The following is a 27,943-nucleotide window of genomic DNA, read 5'->3' on the forward strand; positions in this document are numbered from 1 at the left end:
TTTCTAAAAAAGCATTTCGTTTGTTATTAATTCTACTTGTTTTTTATTTAATAACCAGAAATTCAATATTGGTGATTATTCTTTAAAAACTATTATATTGGATTTTTTTATCCTAATTTAAGAAAATTAGAAAAAATAACCTTGAATTAGTAACAGAAATGTTACAAATTGTTCATTGACAATTTAAAGTAAATTTCGAGAAATAAGTGAATTATTAATAAATAATAAATTAATACAGAATTTTCTTCAGACAAATATAAGAGGAGAAAAAAGTAAAAAAAAAAAGAAAAAAAAGTGGACAAAGTGTGACCCTGGAATTAAATAAAAATATACGCTGCATGCATCTCGTTAGTAATATCAGGCTTAAATTGTATCTTAACATCTCTCTAGAGCACCCTTTTTTATATTTAAAAAAGCGTAAGGGTTGCGCCCTTCATTTGAAAAACTGACAAGTGACCTTGGAATTAAGTGAAATCAGACGTGGAAAAAAAAAGTTTTGAAAGGGACCAATTTTTCGTGAGAGACAAAGCAATGGCCTCAAGTCCAAGGTTATTTTCTTGAGTCAATGCCGATGATACAAGCGATCCGCGAAACTTCTTTCACTAGTGTTTCACTTGAGCATCGTGTGTTGTGTATATAATATAATATACAGTAAGATTTTTATCCAACAACGTACGTATTTCCCCCATTTGATAATCCGCGCGTTTGGTGTCGTTGCCGAGTAATTCCGAGATTAAACGAATTTAACCGATGTCCCAAAGCTCCGAATGAGTATTTGGAGAGAGTGGTAGTGCGCCTCGGCGAGTATATCGCGTAAAATGGATTCACAATTTGATCGTTGAGAAAGAGTGAACATGGGAAGGTCTAAATTTCCCGGGAAACCGCCAAAGACGGTCACCAGGAAGCGTATCAAAGTTCTCGCATGGCCAGAAGCAACCCAAAGTGATTCCGTAACCGTCGCCGAGAACATCTACTACGGACTTTCCCTGTTCAATGAGACGTTCGGTGACAACGAAAAGGTAATTCGCGCCTCTCTCTATATGTCGCGCATATACCGCGCAAATCATAATGAACGCATCTTGTCAATTTCCAGTGATTTGTTCTTTTTTTATGATTTTAAAATTGTGTTGTGAGTGTTTATAAGCGTTGTAAGGGTGACGCATAAGGAGCCGATGTGGGGAAAAAAAAGTCTCCTATATACGATTCATGTCAAATGTTTGATTTCTATATGCGAAAGGCTCCGGACGCCGATGTGGAGAATTTCGTTAAATAAGAGTCCTCAATCTTCTTGTTGATGAGTTGCACTTACTTGTAATGTTCCTTTCTAATTCTCTCATGTAAAATTCTATTTCCAAAGGTTTCCTAACCTCTAATGCCATTTCAGAGCGCTTCAATTTTTGATGCGCTCTTTTATCGTAACAAAGCTTATTGTTGATCTTTTGTGTACTTTGTTAGGCCCTACTGTAAATTTTTGGTCTATCTTCACTTGTTATTGATGTATATGCTGCATTGCTTCGAAAAGTTTCCTCCTATTTCAGTGATTTGTCGTTTTGAGTGAAGTTGTTTTTGTTTTTTTTCTCCTACAAAGCGGTAATTTTGAATTTCGCTATGGAAAGTTTACGCGAATTTCTAGACGTCAAAATTTGTGTTATTGAAATTCGCTCCAGTTTATGTTTTGAATTATGTTAAATACAATTACGTTAGAAATAATATTATTTTAGTTTATTTCTTTTTTATATTTCTAATTTGTGAATTCGAAAACGAAGAATTAGGAATATTTATACAGTGATTGCGAAGTTAATTTTAGATACAAAATTTTTTCTTTTAATTGGGCAATTTGGCAGTATCTATGTTAATGGCACATTCCCAATTTGTAACTGATTGTTTCTACTGACTTTATTGAATTATTCATTAGAGGCGTTAAAAATAATTATCTGTTTTTTGGAATTATGTCGTAACTCTTATTAATAACGAGTGTCAGAAATAAATCACTCTAATTTGTAAACAAAGGAAAGAAAGTCGATATTTGTTAGGGGTATAATCTCGTGAGTAAACGGAACCCTCCACTTTAGAAAATGAGGGATTAAAAAGTTTGAGTAAATATTCCATAAAATTTATGAGCTAAATCCTTATTTACTGTCGCAATTAATATTTGTTTCTCTTAAACTACTGTGATTCTTCTCTTTATCAACATTTGAAAACCAGTTTTTTTACAAAACACTTGTGATAATTTTTTCAACTGAATTTATTTATATTTATAAAATTTTCTACTAGAAAGTAAATAAAGACTTTTTTTTAGGAACATCCACCGTTTCACGGTTTCAGCAGCAAAGAGGCTAAATTATCTGCGTCATACATAAAAACGCAACAGCAAGATGGAAAAAATAATCCGAAGGACTTGTCGTCTTGTTCAGATGAGAATCTTCCCTCCTCAAGCAGTATTGACGAGGACAATGTAAAAAATGCAAAAACTTCCTCGAGTGTAAAAGAAAATGATAAAAACGATGTGCAAGAGAATAAAGATCCAATAAAAATCCAAGAATTAGAAGCAAAATCAACGAAAGTTGATAATTCCAGTGAAGAAGAAACATCGTCGTCGTCGACAAAAGGAAATAAAAATGAGAAAATTGAAAAATTTTCCAATTTTGTCAAAACACCGGTTTTAAAATCAGTAAATAATATTCTCGATCGACATCATCGTACCAGGCAATTGAGAAACAGTACAGCGAAACGTCTCCTTCAAAAGGCAAAATCAAACAATTCAAATTCTCGTGGTCAACAGGTACAATCTAACGATAAATCTGTCAATGTACGAAAATTTGTTTTGCCAATACGCAGTGCACATTCATCCCGTGTGATAAAACCAAACAAAAGATTTATCGAAGAATTAGAGGAGAAATCAACAACGGAGCACAGTGAAAATGATGTCAAGCAAACGAAAAAAGCGAAAAAAGGAAAAGACGATGAAAATTCAACAACAAACGAAAAAGAAACAAGAACAAAATTCAAAAAATTCCCCGCTCATTCAATATTGAGTGCTCAAAATTCACAATCAAAATGCAATGAAAAATTAACAAACGCACAAACATTGAAAATATCACAAAAAACACAAATTTCATCAATTTCGAAACAAAAAATTCAAACTGGTAAAAATTTCAATGACCTACAATCACTTGCCTCGCAATGTCAAAAGAATAATTCTATTCCCATTAAAGTTCTTCCGGATGTTAATATTCCAAATTCAGAGTCTTCCAGAATTCAAACAAGATCAGGAGCTCTTAATAATGCGTCCAACAGTCATATTCCTTCCCCGAAAGTACCTGATAATGTTGAATTAACAATATCCAGTGATGATAATAATATCAACTGTGAAAGTAATAGTGTAAAGGATGAGAAAAATATTCATGACGAGAGTGATGATATTGCAACGAATTGTAAAACGGATGGTGGTGATCATTTTGATTCGGAGAGTTCACTATCGGAAAGTGGCAGTGATCATGGCAATAATTCCGAGGACGAACAATCCGAATGGACTGGGACAAAATTAAGTGGAGGAAAGGTGATTTTAAGAAAGGCGAGATTGAAATTAGATAACAAGACTCTGGGTGGTACTGAGGGACCTTTCTCAATGGCGAATGTTCAATGTGGCTCGAATGGAAGTCCAAACACAGGTGAACTCTTTTTTTTGGAATTTATTTTTAATTAGTTATTTACAATATTTATGAATTAAACTTTACGATTTACAGGCTTTGTACTCATCTACTGAAAACTACTATTTATTATTTTTTCTACGATTAGCTACTTATTTGGATACTTTTATTAATTTCGTGACACTAAAAGATACTTTTTTCTTTAATTTTTTTCAAAAATTTGCACTACTTTAAATTCGCTACAAGTTGAGATAAAAAAATTATTCTCAAAAATTTTGATAAAATTCAATTATTTAAAAATATTTTCAAAAAATTCTTTGAAAGAAATGAATTATTTTCTAAAATTTTCTTAACAATTATTGTTTATAAGAATTAAAAAATTATTAAATAAAATTGAAATATGAAATAAAATTCATCTCAAGAATTCAATTATTTTCAATACAATTTTTATTAAATTATTCAAAATAATTGAATTATTCTTTTAAATTTTCATATAATGATTAAAAAAAAAATTCAATTGTTTAAAAAAATTTAATAAAATTCGTTGCGAGTATAAATTATTTTAATAAATATTAAAATTCTTCACAGGATTTCAATTATTTTCAATACAATTATAAATGAATTCTTTGAGCAATGTAATTATTTTAAAAAGTTTTATTAAAATTCTTCAAAAAAGTTCAATTATTATTAAAATTGTTTGGAAAATCTTTCGCAAGAATTCAATTAATTTCACAAAAAATAATGAAATTCTTCGCAAAAATTCAATTATTTTGAAAAATTTTAATAAAATTCTTGCCAAAAATTCAATTATCTTCCTAAATAATAATATTCTTCGTAGAAATTTAATAATTTCACAAAATTTTAATAAAATTATTTACAGAAATTCAATTATTTTTATAAATAATAAAAGTCTTCGAAAGAATTCAATTATTTTCCTAAACAACTGTAATCTTCGCAGGAATTCAATTATTTTCAACAAAATTTGCATAAATTTTCTGTACGAAATTTAACTGTTTTTTAAAGTATTTAATGAAATTCTTCAAAAGAATTGAATTACCTATTATGACAAATTTCATTAAAGTTTTTTATAAAAAGTAAATTATTTTCATTTCAATTTTATTTTAATTCCTTAAAGGAATTTAATTATTTTCCATAATATAATTATAATATTCTTTCAACATATTTAACTATTTTAAAAAATTTAACAAAATTCGTTGCAAGAATTGAATAATTAAAAAAAAATTTTGGAAAATCTTTCGCAAGAATTCAATTATTTTCAATTATAATTAAATTCTTCGCTAAAATTCAAATATTTTCAATATCTACTATTTTAATAAAATTTCTTAAAGAAATTCAATTATTAAAATTTGAAGAATAAAATTCAAAGCAAAAATCCAATTAATATCATGAATAATAAAATTTTGCACTGGAATTCAATGTATTTGAAATACAATTTTCAAGAAAAAAAATTTTTAAATAAAAAATTGACATTAAATTTAAATTTAAAATATTTTTAAAAAATTCTTTAAATAAAATTAATTATTTTCTAAAATTATACAATTTTCAAGATTAAATTTTAAAATTAAAAAAATTAGCATTAAATTTAAATTACAATTCTAATCATTATTCTTTTAAATTTTCTAAAATTGATTCAAAAAATTTAATAAATTTTGTTGCAATAATTTAACTATTTTCATAAATAACAACATTCATTGTAAGAATTTAATTATTTTTAAATTTTAATACAATTTTAATTAAATTATTCGAAATAATTGAATTATTCTTTTAAATTTTCTTAAAATGATTCAAAAAAATGTAATAAAATTAGTTGCAGGAATTCAATTATTTTCATAAATAATAAAATTCTTCACAAACAATTATTCTATCAATTATTAATTTTTTTATTTAAATAATAGAATTCTTGTAGAACTTTTTAATAAAAATTGATTTAAAAATGAATTTAAGTTAAAGTTTTAGATTAAAATTGAATATTAAATGCATTATAGTATAAACTTTTAAGAATAAGTTAAATTTTAAAAAGCTTTTACATTAAAATTATTTAAAATTTAAATTTCTGTATAAAAATAAATAAGTTTTTATATTTTTATTGAACAAAACTTATTCAAGTATGAATAATTATTTAATTTAGAAATTAGGTAAAAAATAGTCTTTTGAAAATTATTGAACTTCATAAATTAAAAAAAAATTATCGAATTAATAGAAATTTTGTCATATTCAACTGAAAATAATTAAATTTGTTAAAGAATTCCATTAAAAAATTTTTAACAAATCGAATTTTCAAAGTATTTTAATTTAATATTTGATAAATAATTTCAATACCTATATTAAAAGAAATTTTCTTTCTTAAAATTTTCAGGACTCACTGGAACGGTGAAATGTGGCGTTTGTGGAGCAGTGAGATTCTATCGTTTCGTGAAGCAGGCACGTAAATTTGGCATCTACAGTTGTGAGTCGTGTAGAAAATTCATCAGCAAAATGATAAAACGTCAGGCTTGCGCTAAATCGACAAACAATACACTGACATGCCTTCAATGTCACAAAGGCGATGGATTGTGTCTAGTGCCACCGGTTGTAAGAAGTCAACAATGGAATCTCATGAGATGCGTCTATAAAGCACGATGTCCAGCGTGTTGGTTAAAAATGTGCTTAAAATGCTACAATATACCCCCTATTTTGCGTACTGGTTTAAACGCAATGCTCCCACCATTAATGAGAGATCCACTGACAATATCATTGCCATTGTGTCTAGACGTTGATAGTGATTTGCAAAATCAAAAATTGATTGGTTGCAATATGGGATGGCCTAATGAGGATTGTTTGGAGAAGAATTTATTTAAATCGGCAATGAATTGGAATAATATGGAACTTGGACAGAAATCCAATTACCATGGTGGTAGTCTTGGTGGTTTTTTGACGAAGAAAACTGATAAATTTGATTATCCAGCGTCAGTGTCGCCAATAAAGAAACGTAAAAAGGAAAATCGAATAAAGGTGCGTAAGAAAATGAAAAATCCTTCTGTTGTTCCAACGACGTTTAATAAGGGTCAAGTGGCATCGAGACAAAGGGTAGAATTAAAAGGACCGAGAGTGAAGCATGTGTGTAGAAGTGCGAGTGTTGCACTTGGACAACCGATCGCTACGTTTCCATCACCTGATGGCAAGGACGATGTTGAGGTCAGTAAAATTGCACTGAGGGGACAAAAGGATGGTGAGAAAAATGATAGAAAGGAGGAAGTTACCAGGGAAAAGGAGACGAATAAATCTAATCAGGAGGGTATTATTTGCAATATTAATTCCAATCCGCAATTACAATCGAGAAGAGGCAAGAATCAAAATAATTTGGCAGCGAATGTTTCTGTGGTAAGTCCTCCACTATATTAAATCGAAAAATTATTAAACAATTTCCAAATTACGAAAGATTCAATTCAAATTTATAAAAGCTTTAATTCAAAATTAAAAACGATTGAATTCCAAAACTATAAACGATTGAATTCAAACCTTAAACAATTTAATTCGAACCTTAAACGATTTAATTCAAAACTATAAACGATTGAATTCAAACCTTAAACGATTTAATTCAAAATTATAAACAATTCAATCTATAAACAAGAATTGTTTATAATTTTGAACTTAATCGTTTATTCTTTGAATTGAATTCAAATTTATAATCGATTAAATCATGGAATAAATTGTAAAAAAAAACCGATTTGTTTTTTAAAACTTTGAACATTGATTACTTAATAATTAATTTTTCCTTTTTGATTTAAATTTTCGTTTACATTTTAATGACACAAAAATAAATTTCAGGAACGATCATTGCCGAAGCAGATTGCAGAAACAGTTCACACTGTTTCAATCGACTTTTGGGAGCAATATGATCCAGCTCAGGTTGGAGCGAAAGGATTTGCACTCATTGGCTCCGAACTATTTCACATTCCTGCCATTTGTTTTCTGTGCGGAAGTGCTGGTAAAGAGCCGGTAAGAACCTTTTTTTCATTATCATTTTATAACTAAATTAAATGTTTTTTAATTTTGTAATTTGCGTTCAAAAAAATTGTAGTTTGAAATTTTTAGAAATTATATATCAATTTTGTTCTAATTTGATTCTAAAGTTTTTTTTTGTTATTCTTATTCTTAATTTAAATTATTTAATTCTTTTAAATTAATCTAACTTAAATTCTATTTATTTAAATTTAACTAATTTAATTAATTTAATTCAAATTTTTATTTAATTCCCGCATAGAATTTCATTAAAGTTTTTCAAAATAATTGAATTCGTAAAAAGAATTTTATTAAAATTTTTGATAATAATAATTAAATTGTTTTAAAGAATTTTATTAAAGTTTTCAAAAATAGTAAAATAAAAACTATTAATTAGTTAATTAATTAACAAATGAATTTTTTCTAATTTTGATTCTGAAATTATTCAAAAATTGAAGTTGATATTTAAAAATAAAATATCTTATGTAAGTTAATTTTAATTAAAAGGACACATTTTTTTATTCAATTGAAGTAAATAGAATAATTTTTTACTTATTTTTATTTATTTTGAAAATTACTATTTTTAAACGGCAAATTTTATGTAACATTAAATTTTCATATTGCCAACGCAAAATTTGTTGGAAATTCACAAAACAATTAAAATGATTTATATAACATTGAGCTGTTAATTAGAGTTTTGTTAAGCTTGAAGAGATTTAACATTGTTGGAAGTAATAGCTTTATGTTATATAAAACTTTTTAAGCTTGATTTTAATCTCTTGATTATAATTTCATTGTAATTGAAAATCTCGTTATGTACAATTTCAATGATTCATGCAAAATATGTACTATTTTTCGATATTTTAATTTTTTTTTGAATTTACAATTTTGATTGCATGTTTATTTATACAATAATCCGGCAGTTCAATTAGACACATTTGTTTGTTCTTTTATTTATTTTTTTACACTTTCATTTACTTTTTTACTTATTAATTATTATTTATTATTTCTAATATTTTATTATTATTTATTGAATTTGTTTATTATTTTTAAAATTAAATTAATATTTATTATTTATTTAATAGAACATTGAATTTAACGATCATTCCGAGTCAGTAAATTCAATATTTTATTAAATATTTAAAACAACCGAGTGTAATATTTAAATATTTAAAACAATCAAATATTTTTTAATATTTAGTATTTTTATTGTTTAATTAACATTTATTATTAATTTTAATAATATTCATTATTTATTTCTCATATTTATTTATTTTCAAATTCGTTTATGTAGTTAGAAATTTGATGAAAATTTAAATTTGATAATTGAAAGTGTATTTTTTATTTCTAGAGGATGTATTTATTGATTTAAATTTTTCTTTCAGCTTATTCATTGTCAGTGCTGTTGTGAGCCATACCATATATTTTGTTTGGAGCCAAGCGAATGGAACGCTTGTATTCAACCAAATTGGTGTTGTCCACGATGTACAGTATGTCAGACATGTCAACTTCGATCGGGAACAAAATTATCCTGCATCAGATGTCGGCAATCTTTTCATTACTCATGTTTTCCAAAGTCAGGTGTCAGTGCAAGATTATACAGTCCCGATAGACCGTACGTGTGTCAAAGTTGCATAAAATGCAAAAGCTGCGGAAGTGAAGGCGTCAGTGTTTACGTGGGAAACCTTCCACTATGCTCCATGTGCTTCAAGTTACGTCAACGAGGAAATTATTGTCCACTTTGTCAAAGATGCTACAACGAAAATGATTTTGACACTAAGGTAAATTTTCCTATAATATAAATTCAGGGTTGCCTTGAACCTTGAAAAAATCTGAAAAAGTCAGGGAATTTTGATCGAAATCCTGGAAAATTGTTGTTTTATAAAGTTATTGTGTTTATTCTTGAAATTTAATTTTACTTCAATATTTCAAAATTAATGTTACTGATTTCAATAAAATTTCACAAAAAAATTCAATTATTTAAAGAGGAATTTTAATAAAATTCGTCTCAAGAATTCAATTATTTTCAAAAGTTGTATAATTCTTCGCAGAAATTCAATTATGTTTAAAAATTAAATTTTACAAAAATTCTTATCAAGATTTCAATTATCTTTATAAATAATAAAATTTTTCTGCGAAATTCAATTATTTTCATTAGTTTTAATAAAATTCATAATTTAATTTTTCCTATTTAATTAATTAATATCTTATATAATTAATTTACTTAAGTTTTAATTAACAACGAATAATTTCGCTTTTCAGATGATGGAATGCAACGAATGCTCCTGTTGGGTTCACGCTCACTGCGAAGGTCTTTCAGATGAACGCTATCAAATCCTCAGCTATCTACCAGATACAATTGAATTCACCTGTCGTCAATGCTCGTCAAATCCGAATTCAATTTGGCGAAATGCAATCGAGGCTGAACTCAAGACAGGATTTATAGCCGTCGTGAAAGCTTTGGGCAAAAATCGAAAAATGTGCGCAGCTCTTCAATGGAGTCCAAGAAAAGAGTGTCTATGTCGACCGCTTCCAACAATAAGAAAATTGGATTTCGATGAAAAATTCGACTTGTGTTTGACAAATAGAAACAGTATAAACGATGACATTGAAGATGGCATGATTGATAAATTAGCAGGTGAATCAAACGCAAGTTGTAGTTTTAAAGGGGAACTGAGTAGATTTTCAGGCGATTTAGATGAGCAACCAGCAGATATTCCCAGACGTGGTTTACGAAGACTTCGGCAAAAAATTCACACCAAGGATTGTAATGGAAAAATGAAAAACCCCAGTGATTTGAAGGAAGGCAACGATCAGGAGACAACAAACGATTGTAATTGTTCGGAGCAACAAATTATCACGAGACCATCGCCAACACTTTTGTCAGTGAAGCAAAAAGTCAATGGCAACGAGTATGGTTCACTTTCTCAATTTCACTGTGACATGGAACATGTTATTAATCGTATCGGTGCGTCGGATTTATTAGAAGCGTATCATAATATTCTGAAGGAAATATTTCCTTGGTTTGATACACTTATTTCGTCCCTGGAGATGAACAGTTTTTCAACACCATCTAAGGAGATTGATTCACCGGGATTGAAATTGGACAGCAGTATTTTGGACGCTTGGAAGGAGGAAATTTTAAGATCGCCAAAATCAATAGGAAAAATGGGAAATGTTTACAGTAATATAAACATTGAGGATGCGAGATCTTGTTCTTTGTGTAAAGGTCTTGGAGATGGTCAAGAATTGAAGGAAGGTCGTCTCTTGTATTGCGGACAAAATGAATGGGTACATTCGAATTGTGCTCTTTGGTCCAATGAAGTTTTTGAGGAGATTGACGGTTCTCTGCAAAATGTTCACAGTACAATTTCAAGAGGACGTATGATTCGTTGCAGTGAGTGTGGAAAGAAAGGAGCGAGCGTTGGTTGCTGTTCGAGAAATTGCAGTAATACTTTTCATTATTCTTGCGCTAGGAATGTGAATATGTTGTTTAATGATGACAAGACGGTGTTTTGCTCTCTACACGCGGACGATTGTACGAGTAAGAAAATACAGAATGAAAATGATTTTTCTCTCAAGAGGCCCGTTTATGTGGAATTGGATCGAAAGAAGAAGAAATTCGCCGAACCGGATAAAGTTAAGGTGATGATTGGCTCATTGACTGTGGACTGTTTGGGAACAATTTCTCCGGAATTCTCGGATGGAGTGGAGAAAATCATACCCAGTGGTTATAAATGCTCGAGACTCTATTGGTCGACTGTGAATCCTTTGAAAATTGTCAGGTATTATATCAGGACGTACGTTCAGGTATTTGTGCCGGAAGTGTCAACTGATTTGGAGAATAATGTGACGATCGATCATTCGATAGAGCAGAAGATTGAGGAGGAGTTGAGAATTCAAAAGTTGGAACTCTTGGCTGTTAAACAGACACTTGATGGACTTATTGATACGGTTTGTAATAAAGAGGTCGATGAGAATCTTGCCGAGCAAAATAATACAGATCTTCTGCCGCCTGAATTGAAGGAAGCTATTTTTGAAGATCTGCCCCACGATCTACTGGATGGCATTTCAATGCAAGACATATTTCCGAAAATGAGCATCGAAGATTTTCTAGTCATGGATTTAAAAAACGACGCGTTTTCAACAGAGTTGCTGAAAGATGAAATGCTTCCGACAGATGAGGAATTGAAGGCTTCCAAGACGGACACGATATTGGATTCAAATTCGCAGAGCGACAATTGGTTGGAGTCGAAGAATTCTGATCAGGATCTAATCGATGATGTTTTTGATTCGAAGAGTCAACGACATGGAAAAGAGGTACGACGTTCAAAATCGGAAGTTGTTGGTGGTCAGAGAAATCAACGTTCTTGTTCCTTGACATGGAGTTGTAAACTGGACAGTAGTTATGGTCCAACGAAGAGGAGAAAAGTGCCGAGGAATTGTGGTTTGAAATCGAGCGATACGAATATCGAGACGCAAAATGATCATCGAACGTCAATGTTTCATGATTTGAGAATTCCGGACAGTATCATGGTGACTGTTGGTCGAACGAGTACTTCGAATATTATCTCCGAATCGGTCAGGGAACTCAAGTATTGTGTGGACGACACCAACAGCATTAACTGCAGACTCTTGCCTTCTAAGGACGAGGCGAAGGATCATAAAAATCTCTTGTGGCACGCGAGACAGCAGCCTAGGATAGTGCAGGTCGATGGTCCAGCGGACGCCAGCAGTGCCAGTGAATGCAGCTCTCCGGAGTACAACCTCGAGGAGAGAATTCTTCCAAACTGCTCTTCAATGCCTCAACTCGACGGAGCCAATGATGACACTTCTCAAGACAGCAAACTCGAAGCAACAGAAACTGAAACGGACCCAAAAGACCTTTTAAAATCGAGGCTCCAGAGGATCTTCAAATTCAGTGAAATGGAGTCAAAGAAAAAATTCCATGACGAAGAAACGGGAACAAAATTTTGTCTCAAAATTCCTCAACTCGATGGTGCGGATGATATTTCCAGCGATGATGAGTGCCCGAATCCGCAAATAAATGACGAGATAAGTCCATCGATTCCAGACTTGATTCCAGAAGAACTTGGAGATCAACCCGTCAAGTGTAAACGATGCCAGTGCACTTATCGAACTGTGGACAGTTACAATCGACATCTGGCAAACTGTGACATCATGACAACAAGTGACAGCGACTCAGAAACGATGGATAATAAATTAGCCTCACCCGACTCAACATTCTCGATGTCTCCGCAATTCGCCTCAATGTCACCCTCAGAAGGTCACACGCTTCTCTCCGAATATCCCGACATGCAAGTGACATCCCCGCTGGAAGCTTCCTCTCCCCATCCAAATATGCAAATCGAACCAATCGCACAGGCACTTATTTCCCCACAAATGCACACCCACGCAACTGTGGAAACTGTTCACCAAACAGTATTAACCTCCAACGACATGATTGTCCAGACTCAATACACAAGAACCACGACAACACTTCCAAATTCTTCAGTCGTCCCACCACCACAACCAGAGACCGGAGTTCAAATCACCGAAATCGCAAGTCCAGAATCACTCACCGATTCCAATTCTTCATCTTCAAATGTCGCGCAGAATTTTTCCCCACCCAATGTACAAAATATCGTCTCCAGGGAAATTGTCCCCACACAAGCGGTGAAGGCGCCAAAGGTGAAATCACCCAGAGCACCGAAACCGAGGACAAAAAGTATTAGGGCTCCGATTATTCGGCATTCCGGACAACCGACGAACATGGGCAATGTCAGGTGTCAAGCGATTCAAAATAATCCACAAATGATTCAATTACAACAATCGCAGAGGCAAACAACGGCGGCACCCACCGTCATTCTCCAGCAGGTCGCACCACAAAGTCTCATGTCGGCTTATGTTGAAACTCTACAACAACAGTCGGGACAAAATTTGCAATACATTGCGGCAATTGGTGGTCAACATGAAACGGCATTTAAACCACAATTCATCGCGACGAATCAATTGGTTCCTGGTTCCTATATTCAGACAACGCCGGATAATCTTCTTGCTCTACAAAATGGGGGTAAGTTCATTTATCCAGATGTTTGAACTGTATTAACTGTACTAGTAAATGATAGACCTTCTTCCATTAATTATTATTTTGTAAATTAAAAATTTTATATTTTCAAGAATAATTACATCAATTTTCGAATTGATTACAGGTTTAAAATTTAAAGAATTCACTTACTAAGTACATAATATTATTCTTGTTTATTATTCAAAAAAAAAAATTTTCGCAAGAATTTAATTATTCTCATGAATAATAAACTTCTTTAGAGCAATTCAATTATTTTTAATACAATTTTAATAAAATTTCTCGAAAGAATACAATTATTTTTAAAAATATTAATTAAATTCAATTATTTTCCAGATTTTTGATAAAAATTCAATTATTTTTAACAATTTTGATGAAATTCTTTTAAGAAGATCATTATTTTCAAAATTTTTAATAAAATTCCTTCAAAAAATTCAAAAATTCAGATAAAATTTCTCGAAACAATTTAATTATTATTAAGAATTGTAAAATCCTCCGCAAGAATTCAATTATTTTCATAAATAATAAAATTCTTCAAAGAAATTCAATTATTTTTATAAATAATAAAATTTTTCGGGGGAATTCAATTATTTTCAATACAAGTTTAATAAAATTTCTTGAATGAATACAATTATTTTTAAACATATTATTTAAATTCAATTATTTTCAAGATTCTAAATAAAAATTCAATTATTTTCAACAATTCTTATAAAAATTCTTCGAAACAATTCAATTATTTTTATAATTTGTAAAACTCATCACAGGATTTTAATTATTTTCAATACAATTTTAATAAAATTTCTAAAGAATTCAATTGTTCTTAAAAGTTTTTAAAAAAATTCTTTGTAAATTTCAATTATTTTCAAAATTTTTAATTAAAATTACTTTGAAAAAATTCATTATTTATTATACGAAATTTCATAAATATTCTTTAAAAAAATGTAGTTATATTTACAAAAACTTTAATAAAATAGTTTAAAAGAATTAAATTTTTTATGAATAATTTTAATATATTTTAATATTTAAATTTAATTTTCAATTTTTTTTTATAAAAACTTTACAAGAATTCAATGATTTTCAATACATCGACAATTTAATTATTTCTGAAAATTCTGAATTCTTGAATAGAATTTTATTAAAACTTTTTTAAATAATTGAATCCCTGCCAAAAAAATTATTATTTCTAAAAATAATTGAATTTTTGGAAAATTTAAAAAAATAAATTAATTTTTGAGAAGATTTTTATTAAAACTGTATCTATAATAATTTAATTCCTGTAAAAATTTACTATTTTTTATTGATGTTTTTGAAATCTTTCGAAGAATTTAAAAATAATGTTTAAAAATAATTTAATTTTCCCTAGAATTCATTTAAAATAATTGAATTCCAGCGAAAATTTCATTATTTTTGAAAATAATTGAATTCTTGAATTTATATTTATTAAAAGTTTTTTTTAAATAATTGAACTCCTGTGAAAAATCCAATTATTTTTTTAAATAATTGAATTTTCTCGGAGAATTTTTCCAAGATTTTTAAAAATAATTGAAATTTTCGAAAAAATCAATTAAAATTGTATTGAAAATTAGTGAAAGCCTGATAAGAATTTTATTATTTATATAAAAATAATTGAATATTTTATGAAGATTTTTATTATTTATAAATTAACTTTTTGCAAAGAATTTTATTACAATTATTGAAAATAATTGAATTCTTCATAAAATTCAATTACTTTTAAAATTTTCAGTAAAAATTATTATATTATTTGTTATTTACAGGTATTTCGGTTCTTCCGAGTGTACAATTGGCGCAACCGCAACCAACAGTTTTGGGAACAATAATCCAACAGCAACCAAGTGCAATTCAGTGCGGAGTGATCTCCTCGGAGCAATTGGTCCTCAGTTCGACGCCAACTTTGGAAATGTTCACCGACTCCACAGGCAGTATGTTCGTATCAAGTCAGCCAATGTATTACGGATTGGAAACAATTGTCAGCAATACGGTGATGTCCTCGAGTCAATTTGTCACTGGCACTGTACCTCAAGTTCTAGCGAGTAGTTATCAAACGACAACCCAAGTATTTCAAGCCTCGAAACTCATGGAGCCAATTGTCGACGTGCAAACAGTGTCAGCAATGCCAAACGTACCCACAGTACAAGCAGTTCAAGGCGTACCTGGAATGGCCGGAAGTTACGTTGTCGTCAATCAACCAGCTCCCCTGACCGAAGCAATTTCCACACCCCAAATGAATGTCTCAAATCCCGAGACAAATTTCACACCCGCCGCTTGCACACTCTCATCAGCAATAGCCCCGCAAACTGTCGAGTCAGTGAGACCAATTCAAACACTCGATCAAATTCCCCATCTCGACCATCAATCCGTGAGACCAATTCACAATTTAGAAGCATCTTCTATCAGACCAATACACACTCTCGACGCATCTTCCGTGAGACCAATTCAAACAATCGAACCCCCCCTTGTCGACATACAAAATCACTCTCTAAAATCAATGCAACAAGCCATTCCAACAATTCCAAGAGTTGCAGTTCGACCAAATCCATCAATGCAATTAAATCCACCAGAAACAACAATTACTGAACCTTGGAAAATAACAGAACCAATTCTCACCTCCGAGCATTCAATCAGCAACAGTATCCGGCCTTATTTCGACTCAAAACACGTGTCACAAAACACGAGCATGATTAAATCAAGCATATCAAGCAAGATTCCCCCCTTGCACAATCATTGCATTACTCATAGAAATATTGTAAATAAATATAATCATCATGATGTAAATAGTGTGCATAGTACCTACAGTAGTTCCCTAACAAATACTAATTGTAATAATTTAACTCTAAATAATAGTCCGGTCATAACAATACCCAGTGCACAGAATAAAATAATAATGCCGACCCACAATGCTCGACCAATGAACAGGGTTCTACCCATGCAAGCCGTCACTAAATTAGATTTCACAAAACCAAACCAAAAGTCTGATATTCCTTTGGAGGAGCCCACGAAACCGGAAATTAAATCCATTGAGACTGAAATTGTTCTACCACCGAAGGAAATCATCTCACCAGTGATTAAACCCGAGATTAAGCTAAAAATAAATAATCTAGAAATGATCGTCAATCAAACAACAAACGATAATTTCAAACTATTGGAAGAATTCGAAGAAAATAATAGGGAAATTTACAAAGAAACCGCTGTACTCGAAAACGTAATGATCAGCCTCAAGGAAAGTGTTAAAGAAAATCTCAACGAAAATGTAAACGAACGAAACTCCCCAAAAATGGAATCACTTAAAGAAACACTAAAAGATACACTGAAAGATTCTCTGAAAGATTCTCTTAAAGATTCACTGAAAGATACACTGAAAGATTCTCTTAAAGATTCACTGAAAGATTCACTGAAAGATTCTCTGAAAGATTCACTGAAAGATTCTCTGAAAGATTCACTGAAAGATTCTCTAAAAGATACACTGAAGGATTCACTAAAGTCACCGAACGAAATTACAACCGAAAATCTAAAATTAAAATCCACTTCCATTCTCATCAATGATAATATAAAGGAGACAATAAAGGAGAACGCGAGGGAAACTATCAAGGAAATAAAAGAAAACGTTCGTGAGAGTATAAAGGAAATAAAAGAGTACGTACGAGAGAATATCAAGGAAATGAAAGGGACAATTAAAGAAATAGCAAAAGTGAACATGAAAGAAATTGCCAAGGAGAACATCAAGGAGAGCATAAAAATAAAGGAGAGCAAAAGAGAGAAAGAGAGTATAAAGGAAAATTTAAAAAATCAAAAAAATGATCTCGAATCCAAGGAAAAATCCCCCTCGTCCCTAAAGATAGTTCTACAAAAGCAATTACAAGACGGCTCCTACAAAATAACACACAAATCCCCTCAACAACCACCGAATCAATTACAACTTTTGCCAATCAAAACATTCACGTTAAAAACAAACAGCGCTCTCAGTGAGAAAACATCGACTAATAACAATAACAATAGTGTTAATCTCATGAAATTGAAAACACCACCGATTGCTGTGAAGAAACCAAGACTTGCGTCAAAAGGAATTAAAAATATGAAAACAGCAGCAGCAGGAGCAAAAGTACCAATTTTATCGCAGAAGAAAAAATTAACCGGACCGAGTTTAATGTATGAAATAAAATCACAAGATGGTTTCACTCATACCGCATCATCCATGACTGAAGTTTGGGAAACTGTATTTCAAGCTGTTCAAAATGCACGTAAAGCACATAATTTACCGCCATTACCTCATAATCCATTGTCGGAGAATCTTGGATTGGAAAATAATGCTTGTGTTTATTTGGTGGAACAATTGCCAGGTGTAAATAGATGTACAAAATATAAGCCGAAATTTCATAATTTAACACCACCAAAACCAGGTGAAGGCGATGGTGATCTATTAACTGAATGTATTAATGGAGCTGCACGAGCTGAACCTTTCAAGGAGAGAAAAGTCCACGATGTCTTTAGTTGGCTCGCTTCCAGGCATCGACAACAACCGAAATTAATCGCCATCACGGAAAATGAATCAAGGTATTTGGAAAATTGTTTTTTTCTTTCATTAAATTAATTAAATTAAAATTAAAGAGAAGGGACCGGAAAAATTTCAACTCATTTAAATTTTTATTCATCGGTGGTCAATTTCTCGTCTGATAATTTTAGTATTTTAATTAATTACTTATTTGAAATTAAAGTTTCAGTATTTATTTATTTATAAATACTTTGAAAAATTAGAAAACTATTTAATTATTTTTATAAATAAAACTCGAAATTTTTTAAACATGAAATTTTGAACTTCTCTTCTAATTTTTATTATTTTTCAACGTCGGTGAAGTTCACAACGTTTATGATTAACGATTAAAGGAAAAAAAATATTTTTCTTGTCAAAAATAAAAAATGTTTTGTTATAAATTGTACTTTTTCAAATTATTGATTAAATAATTATGCAAAACTTTTTTTTGTACAAAATTATAGAAAAATATATTTTTTTCTAAATCGTTGATTATAAATGTTGTGAATTTCACGAACGTATTTTTTATACGCTTTTTTCATGGTTCAGAAAATTCTGGATTTTGAAAATTTTAATATATTCAAAAAATGAAATTTCAAAGGTGATAAAAATAGTTTTTTTTAATTTTAATAAGAAGGAATAAATTTAGATCGAAAGTAATTAACGAAAAAAAATTGTCACACCATAAAAATTTAAATATTGAAAGGGTGAAATTTCACCGGTCCTTCCCCGCAAAATAGACTCATAATCAAAATGAATCAAAATATTTGGAAAAAAAATCTAATCTTCTGAGCGTTCGAATAAACGAAAATTCCTTTTTTTCAATTTCAAACTTCAATATGAGTTACGTATTAAAAAATTATTTAAAGTCTCAAAAAAATTTGCTGTTTTAATTTTTCAAAATTTTGTAGAAAATTTTACTTTTTTCTTGTTTATATTCTACGAAGTAATTTTTTGGAAATGTTTATATTTAAAAAATATTTCGTTCATTGGGACGTTTTCGAATATTTTTTGAAAATATTACAGTAAATAAATTTTTATTAAACATAATAGTTTGTAATCGAATAGTTTCGATTGATTACAAAACAGTTCTTTAACTTTCGAAACAATAATTGCAATTCATAAATTGTTTCACAACAGGAATTGAAAAAATGTGAATTTTTTCACGTACTTTACGAAAAAACGAAAGAATTTCTCCTTTTTTTAAAGAAAAAGAAATAAATTCTTTAAACCTAATTTAATTATAATAATGAATAGTATAATTTCGTTGATTATAATTATAAACCAATAATTTTCATTTAGAAAATTATAATTACAAATTCAACTCTTAATGACTTGATATCAGGAATTGAAACAATATTAAATTTAATTCATTTTACAAAATCAAGAAAATTTTTCTTTTTATTAAACTTTCTAAAACTCAATTAGTAAAAAATTGCTTTAGTTTTTCATTAAATTGGTAATTTGAATTAAACTGCAACTTTAATTAAATTTCGAATACATTTAAAGTTAATTTTAATTTCAATTAAATTTTAACATAAATTTAATTTGGAATTGAATTTCAATTTAAAATAAATTTCCTCTTAAACTTAAATATTAAACATAATTACAATTTTTAATTAAATTTCCTTTTAAATTGAAATACAATTTTACTTAAATTTCAAATGAAACTAAATTTAAAAATGAATTTTAATTGTAATTAAACTTAAAATCGAATTTCGATTTCAATTTTAATTACATTTCAACTGAAGTTAAATTTAAAATTGAATTTAAATTTCAGTTTTAATTAAATTTCAACTTAAATAAAATTTTTAATTGAATTACAATATCAATTAAATTTCAAATGAAACTAAATTTAAAATTTCATTTCATTTCAATTCAATTGCTTCTTAAATTAAATGTCAACATAAATATTAAATTTTAAATTGAATTTCAATTTCAATTAAATTTGCTCGTAAATTAAGTTCTAAATCGAATTACAATTTCAACTAAAATTAAATTTAAAATTGAATTTTAATTTTAATTAAATTTCAACTTAAATTAAATTTATTGAATTTCAATTTTAATTAAATTTCAATTTCATTATTATTAATTACATTTCAACTGAAATTAAATTTAAAATTGAATTTCAATTTGAATTTTAAATAAATTTTCTTCTTAAATTGACATTCAACTTAAATAAAATTTTTAATTGAATTATAATATCAATTAAATTTCAAATTAAAGTAAATTAAAAATTTCATTTGATTTCAATTCAATTGCCTCTTAAATTAAATTTTAAATTGAATTTCAATTTCAATTAAATTTGCTTTTAAATTAAGTTCTGAATCGAATTACAATTTCAACTGAAATAAAATTTTAAATTGAATTTTAATTTTAATTTTAAAGAAATTAAATAACATTGAAAAAATCAGTTCGTAATTCAAAGCAATATGAATTTTTTACTAATAAAAATTTAGTCAGTTAAATAAATATTGAATTCAGATTCAATTCTCTCGTCTCGATTTTCTCGCACTCAAAAGCCTTACTAAATTGATTTATAAAAATAGTGCATATAATTCAAATCAATGACGGTGGATGGTTTCATATCAGCTGATCGATTGTTCAATAAAATTTTCGCTGGTTCAAAAAATTTTTCCGAATGACGTTTCGTTGCCGGAATGCAGAGATATTTTTTCGCCAAAGACGCCAATTTTGGAAATTTCCCCTCCTTCAGCTTCCACCACATTAATAGATCACTATTATTGCAATGCCTCGTCATTAGATAATTGAAAATTTCATCACTCTTCTCATCTGAAAAAAATAATTTGTATATTTAGAATTTTTTTTTGTTAATTAAATTCCTACTCGCAATTATTTTAATTAATGTTTAGAAATTAAAGTTCAAACTTTAATTTAATTAGTTAATTTATTTAATTTATTATTTAATTAATTAATTTAATTAGTTCAATTAATTGAAATTTTCTTTAAAATGAAAATATTTACCATCGTCTTGATTTTCCAGCCACTGATGAAAATGTTGTTTCCGCCGCTTTTCCGGTGGTCCACTATCGGCCAATGGATCTTTCTCCTCTTCCTGCGCTACTACGGTATCAATTTGATTTAATTCCGTCTGCAATTGTTGCATAAATTGCACACGATCGAGATTTGAGAGCATTTTCATTTTTCTCACCGATGACCATAAAAATGTTGCAACTTTGTGACGATGATCAATGGGATATAGTTCTTTTAATTTCTCAATTGTTCGGCTCTTTATTAATTTAATAGCCATCTTGTCGTCAGTTTTTTTAGCGCAAAAATTAATTATTTTCTTGTACCAAAGAAGTACAAGATGAATATTCGGTTTATTATCGTCCAACAAATCTTTAATAGCTTCACTAAATAATTGTAAAAAATTCATTAGAAATTCGACAATTGTTATGTCGAGTTCAAGAAGCCACTGATCGGTTCCATTGACCAATTTGATAATTTGATTGTTGTGTTGATGAATAACAGTGAGGGATTGCAAATGCTCTTGCCAGGTTTCATTTTTATCAATTCGCATTCTGAGCTTTTTGATACGTGCAAATAGACCCGATTGATTCATGAATTTGACAAAATTATCCAGACCTGAGAGAATGTGGTGAATTTCGGGTGTTTCTATTTCTGTGAATTTACTGTAGAGAACGATTTTGATGATAGTGTTTAGTGAGACTTCGACACAGGGAATTTGATTGTAGTCTTGATCATCGATAGATTGCTCCGATATGATTGTGATTGGTTTCATTATTTTCCATGAAGCACCGAGACGGATGAATTTTTGAATAATTTCATCGAGAATTTCGGAGTAGTTTTTATCATTTTTATTATTGAATACAGTGAACATTAGACTGCTGTTGAATTCCCATTTATCGTTAATGTGATGATAGACGACATTTGTGTATGAATGACCAGTATTATTGTCGATCCAAGTATTCAGGGATATTGCACCTTCTTCTTTTTGTATAATTGGCAAAATTGTCAAGAATGATTCTTGGCGGGCAAACTGAACTTCTTGGGAAAGTTGTACATAGAGGGTATTTTGATCGGGCATTAAATCTTTTATACTCGTTGGTCCCAATTTTGCGCCGATGTTTATTAAATCTTGTGCTAATTTCTGAAAACCAGTGCCTTTAATTACTGTCAGTGGTTGTAAATCAATGGCGCAAAAATCGATGCATGATTTTATTATCATTGAAAGACAGTGTTGATTTGGATTTGTTGTTTCGTTATTTCTCTTTATACACGAGTGTCGTAAAAGTTGTGATGTACCGGTTGATGTGCCGACGTATTTTTGAATGAATTCGCAAATTTTACATTGTACATATTCTGTTTTTAGACCTGTGGCAACTTCAATGATTACTTGAAATCTTTTCCACGCTTCACTTCTTCCACCTGATTTTTGTTCGAGAGCATAGAGACCAGAGTAGATTTTTTTTCGCACATCTTCAATTTGTTTCTCTTTCACGTAACGACGTGCTGCTCGTGATAAAGATCTAGATAATCGTGTTTGATCTGGATTTGTCTCCTGATATTGTTCTTCTATTTTAATAAATGATTCTGTTCCTTCTTTCTTGGCACTCATTAAATTCAACATTAGGTTATCGTAAACTTCATTATCTTCTACATCCGATGGTATTTCTTCTTTTATGTCTATTGCCTCATAATCGGGTGCTGATGATTCCATACTGATTTTATTTACCTGAAGAATAATTATTAAATTAAAAAATAATTTTTGATGTTTGAAAACTTGAATAAATTCTTCTTGTTAATTTTAATCACTTTAATATAAATTTAGTAAATTATTTTTAATTTTTTGACAATTATGTAAAATATAAGGTAATATAGATGATTGACATTTGTATTTATTTCTCGTATTAATTTTCTATTTTTTAGTTTTACTTAAATTATATTAATATTAATAATAATTTTTAATTCGATTTTTGGAAGAAAGAATTAATGAATTCTTTCATCCAAGAATCAAATAAAAATTATTATTAACACATATGCGAAAGAATATAAATAATCTAAATTATTTTAATATTATTTTATTGTTATTATATTATATTGTAATATAACAATATTAATTATTAATATCATAATTAATAATAGGTATATTATTTATTCTCCCGTTAATAAATAAACAAAATAATTAATATTTTTCACTATAACCAAACAATAATAATTTAATTAATAATTAAAAATTAAATTAAACTTTAAATAAAAAATAATTAAAAATTGAAAAATATTAAATTAAATTAAAATTAAATAACATTGAATAGTATTAACTGGTTTACAAATTTTTAATCGGCTTGAATTTAAGAATAATTTACAGAATCTTAATTTTCGGGTTATTAACATAGACATGAACGAATGTTTACGTACCAATTCTTTATCGCAAATTTTTTGTAGATCTTCACATTTTTTTCTACAAATCAACGATTATCCTCAATTTTGTTTATTTTTCAATTTTGGAAATGAATTTTTAACAAGTTTAAATAAATTCACTAACTTTTCTATGATAATTTATATAATAATAAACTGGAGAGTGGTTGATAATTTTTCCATCGTCAAGCGGCGTAAAATAACTGAAATGACGCCTCAATTCCGAACCCGAATGTGACCGATACAATGAAACCGAATCGATCCGAAAAAGACCGAACGGACAGACTTTCGACCGAATCCGAGTCGCAACTTTAAGGGTATTCTATAATAATATTTACAGTGTAGAAAGTTGAAGTTCACTCTACAATGAACAGAAACTGAAGGTCGTGTTGAATTTTAAAAAAATTAATTTCTTCTTGAAAAATGTATTTACAATAAATATTTTTTTATGAATTTTTTCTATATTTGTTTATTTTAATTTATTTTTTTTTATTTTAATTATTTAATTAATTAATTAATTTTTTTATTAATAATTTTATTTCTTTTATTTGCTGTATTTATTTTACTTATTTATTTTAATTGCTGTTCTTTTTTTGTTTAATTCATATATTTTATTTATTTTATTTCATTTATTTATTTTACGTATTTAATTTAATTTCTTTATTTATTTTCTTTATTTTACATATTTAATTTCATTTCTTTATTTATTTTCATTTCTTTATTTATTTGGTTTATTTTACATATTTTATTTATTTTACTTATTTGATTTGATTTTTTTTATTTTACCCATTTTGTTTTATTTATTTTACTTAATTTATTTCTGATTTTTTTTTAATCTTTCGTATATTAAATTATAGTGAAAGAATTTTACATAAATTATTTTCTTTGCAGAAGAGCTGCCAGCACGAATTTGCCGATGGCGATGAGATTTAGAATTCTCAAGGAAACATCAAAGGAATCAGTTGGCGTTTATCATTCTCATATTCATGGCAGAGGCCTCTTCTGTTTACGAGACATCGAAGCCGGAGAAATGGTCATCGAGTATGCCGGAGAAGTGAGTTTTAATGAAATTCACGAAAATTAGATCAAATTCAATTAAAATTGCAGCAATAACTCGTCATATTATTTAAAAAGAAGATAAATCCTAGATTTATAAAAAAAATAATTAAATTTATCATTTAAATCGAATTTTATTCTCATTTATTATTTACGGTTTATTTCATAATCGATTTCATTGGTTTTTTCTTTCCATATTTATTTAATTCTTTTTTCATAATTTTTTTTACTTATTTCTTTTATTTATTTTTTTAGTTTATTTTTTTTATTTATTTATATATATATATTTTCGTTTTGAATTTATATTTTATTTATTTTCAATTATTTATTCATAATTTATTGAATTTATTTCATGAGAAAGTGTTAAATTTCGCTGTATATGCGGTAATAAATTGTCGATATTATAATCGCATTAAATTATCCATAATGAGGTGAATAATAATTATATATTTTTTCGCACTTTAGGTAATTCGAGCTTCCCTGACGGACAAGCGTGAAAAATATTACGACAGCAAAAACATTGGATGCTACATGTTTAAAATAGATGATCATCTCGTTGTCGATGCCACTATGAAAGGAAATGCAGCAAGGTTTATTAATCATTCGTGCGAGGTAATAATCATTTTTAAATTACTCAACATTTTATTAGCATTTTTTTTCCCTCAATTTGAGAGTGAATCAATTATCTCTCTCTCTCCCTCTTCTTCATTCATTATTCACTTCAATGAGCGCATTTGACAATATATTCACGATTTTTGTTTTCATTAAGGAAAATTTTAATTAATCCTTTTTATCATCAATATTCTCAATGAACAGTTGTTTCTAATTATAAACTGTTTATTTTTTTTTATCAATATAATCTGTTTTTTATCAAGATTTCTGTTCTTTATTCTGTTTTATAGAAAAGTATTTTCTGTTTTCAACTATTAATTTTCTAATCACTTTTTTGATATTTTTTTAGTAATTCTTTTCGATAATTTTTAAAATATTTTGTTCTGACAATTTGTTGATAATTTTTAAAAATATTTTAATATTAATAGTCTTATTAGTATTGATAGTACCTAGTATTATTTATTTTAATTAAATATTCTTTAACTATTCCAAAGTAGATTTTGTTTTATTTTCTTTTAGTTATTTAATTGATTGATTAGATTAAATTGTATTAATTTTCTTCCGTTTGGCACTCATTTAACAATTTTTTTTTTTTATTTCAGCCGAATTGTTATTCACGGGTGGTTGATATCCTAGGTAAGAAACATATTTTAATTTTTGCTCTACGCCGCATCGTTCAAGGAGAAGAATTAACGTACGACTACAAATTTCCATTCGAGGATATTAAAATACCGTGTACCTGCGGTTCACGCAGATGTCGCAAATACCTCAATTGAGACTGCGTTTTCGAAACAAAAAAAAAAAAAAATTAATCTAAGAAACGCGTTTGGGCACAAAAAAGAAACAAAACATTAAATATTTGTGTGCTGACATTTGACTGCGTTTTTTGGGGACAGAATTTTTTTTCTTTTTCATTTTTTATTTAAAAAAAAAGAATGTTAATCGGCGATGATCTATTTTCAGAGATGACAGCTTTTTATTATAAAGGCATAAAAAAGGGGATTAAATGGGAGGGAAATGAGAGAAATGAAATATCTATAGATTTATAGTTAAATAGAAGGCCAGATATACATATTTACGTTGAAAAAGCATTATTGTTGATGTTACCATAATTTTTTTTTGGCTAACACAACAAATGCGTTATGGTTGATTTAAGGAGAATACTTATATAGCAATAACCTATTAAAGATTTTCTGCTTTCGCTCTAGAAAAGAACGTGCAAATCGCTATAAACTTAGTTTTTCATTATACGAATTATAAAGAAAAAAAAAATATCTCTTTGCACTTTTGTCCCACTAACGAGGCTTTCTCTACAAAAAATATATATAAATTAGCACTTTATTCCAAAAAGTGGAAATTTCGTTAATTGCAAATTATTAATTAGTTTTGAAAAATATTTTGTTAACCATGATTATACAACATTTTAGTTAACATTTTAGTTAACATTTTGATAAAAATTAACAAATCTAAATTGACAACAAATTTTTGTTGACATTTTCATTAATGTTGATAATTAACCAACATTTTCAGTTAACATTTTATTTATATTGATAATTAATCAAAATTTTTGTTAACATTTGATTAATATTGGTAATTAATCAAAATTTTAGTTAACATTTGATTAATATTGGCAATTAATCAAAATTTTAGTTAACATTTGAATAATTGAGAAAGAAAGGAATCGATTCAGTTGACATTTTTATCAAGTATCGTTGAGTTTAATATGAAACTATTAAAAACTGAACTTGATTAAATATAAATAAGTTATATTATTAAAAAAAAAATAATATAATATTTTAATCAAAAACAATCAATTTATAAAGATTTATCTTTAATTCAATCAATTTATAAATATTTGTCTTTACTTTTAATTTTTAATTTTTCTTTCATTACTGTTTTATTTTTTTATTGTTTTTTGTTCTTTTATTTTTATTTTTTTATTTTTTACACTATTTTTGTATTCTACTTTTTTATTCTATTTTTCTACAATTTATTTTACTTATAATTTTTCGAAAAACTTTATATATTATTTTTGATCAATTTTTATGTTTAATTCGAAAAATTATTAGTCTTCCAGAAGAAATAATTATAAATTTTATATTTCTTTTATTTTTCTACTTAATTTTTTAAAGAAACTATTGTTTTAGTTTAAAATGAAATATTTTTTTATTTTTTGAATTTTTTACATAACGAAAGTTGAAAATTGTTTCTGTTCTATTAGAAACAAACGATTTTATTTATTTATTTTTTTTTTGTTTTATTTGAAGAGTTTCTCAAAATATGACAATTTGAAGAATCCCGTTGTTAATAAGAATCTTTTGTTTGACGAATACGAATTGAAATAATTTATTCAAATTTTATTTTTTTTAATCTTTTTTTTAATCATTTTCCGGATTAAAAATTTGAAATAGAGGGAAAATTGACAGTTTATTATTTTGAAATTAAATTTTGGAATAAAGTGCTGAAAAGTTTTTTTTCTACAGCAAATATGCTTTAGGCTGAATTATCAAAACTCTCTTTGTATAAAAAAAGAAATATTGTAATTGTTAGTGTAGGGATTGTCTCGATATAATTACAGTAATGAATTTT

At 28.1% G+C, this 27,943-nt stretch overlaps 2 protein-coding genes across 2 annotated transcripts; one reads left to right on the forward strand and one right to left on the reverse strand.

Annotated features, from left to right (window-relative positions):
• The first annotated feature begins 117 nt into the window (after positions 1–117).
• On the forward strand, positions 118–27,073 carry LOC122508425 (histone-lysine N-methyltransferase trithorax). Its single transcript, XM_043621758.1, has 10 exons — positions 118–1,019; positions 2,300–3,671; positions 6,028–7,031; positions 7,479–7,649; positions 9,038–9,433; positions 9,915–13,725; positions 15,513–18,306; positions 24,578–24,740; positions 25,208–25,354; positions 25,957–27,073. Exons 1-10 carry the CDS (start codon positions 855–857, stop codon positions 26,128–26,130), a joined length of 10,197 nt encoding a protein of 3,398 aa, XP_043477693.1. The 5' UTR covers positions 118–854; the 3' UTR covers positions 26,131–27,073.
• Positions 20,576–23,900, reverse strand: LOC122508427. The gene is made up of 3 exons (XM_043621763.1): positions 23,687–23,900; positions 21,269–23,003; positions 20,576–21,076 (listed from the first exon to the last, which is right to left on the reverse strand). Exons 2-3 carry the CDS (start codon positions 22,986–22,988, stop codon positions 20,811–20,813), a joined length of 1,986 nt encoding a protein of 661 aa, XP_043477698.1. The 5' UTR covers positions 22,989–23,003; positions 23,687–23,900; the 3' UTR covers positions 20,576–20,810.
• Positions 27,074–27,943: the final 870 nt, after the last annotated feature.

Source organism: Leptopilina heterotoma, unplaced genomic scaffold, assembly GCF_015476425.1.
Source record: "Leptopilina heterotoma isolate Lh14 unplaced genomic scaffold, ASM1547642v1 Lhet_54, whole genome shotgun sequence".
Lineage (NCBI taxonomy): Eukaryota > Metazoa > Arthropoda > Insecta > Hymenoptera > Figitidae > Leptopilina > Leptopilina heterotoma.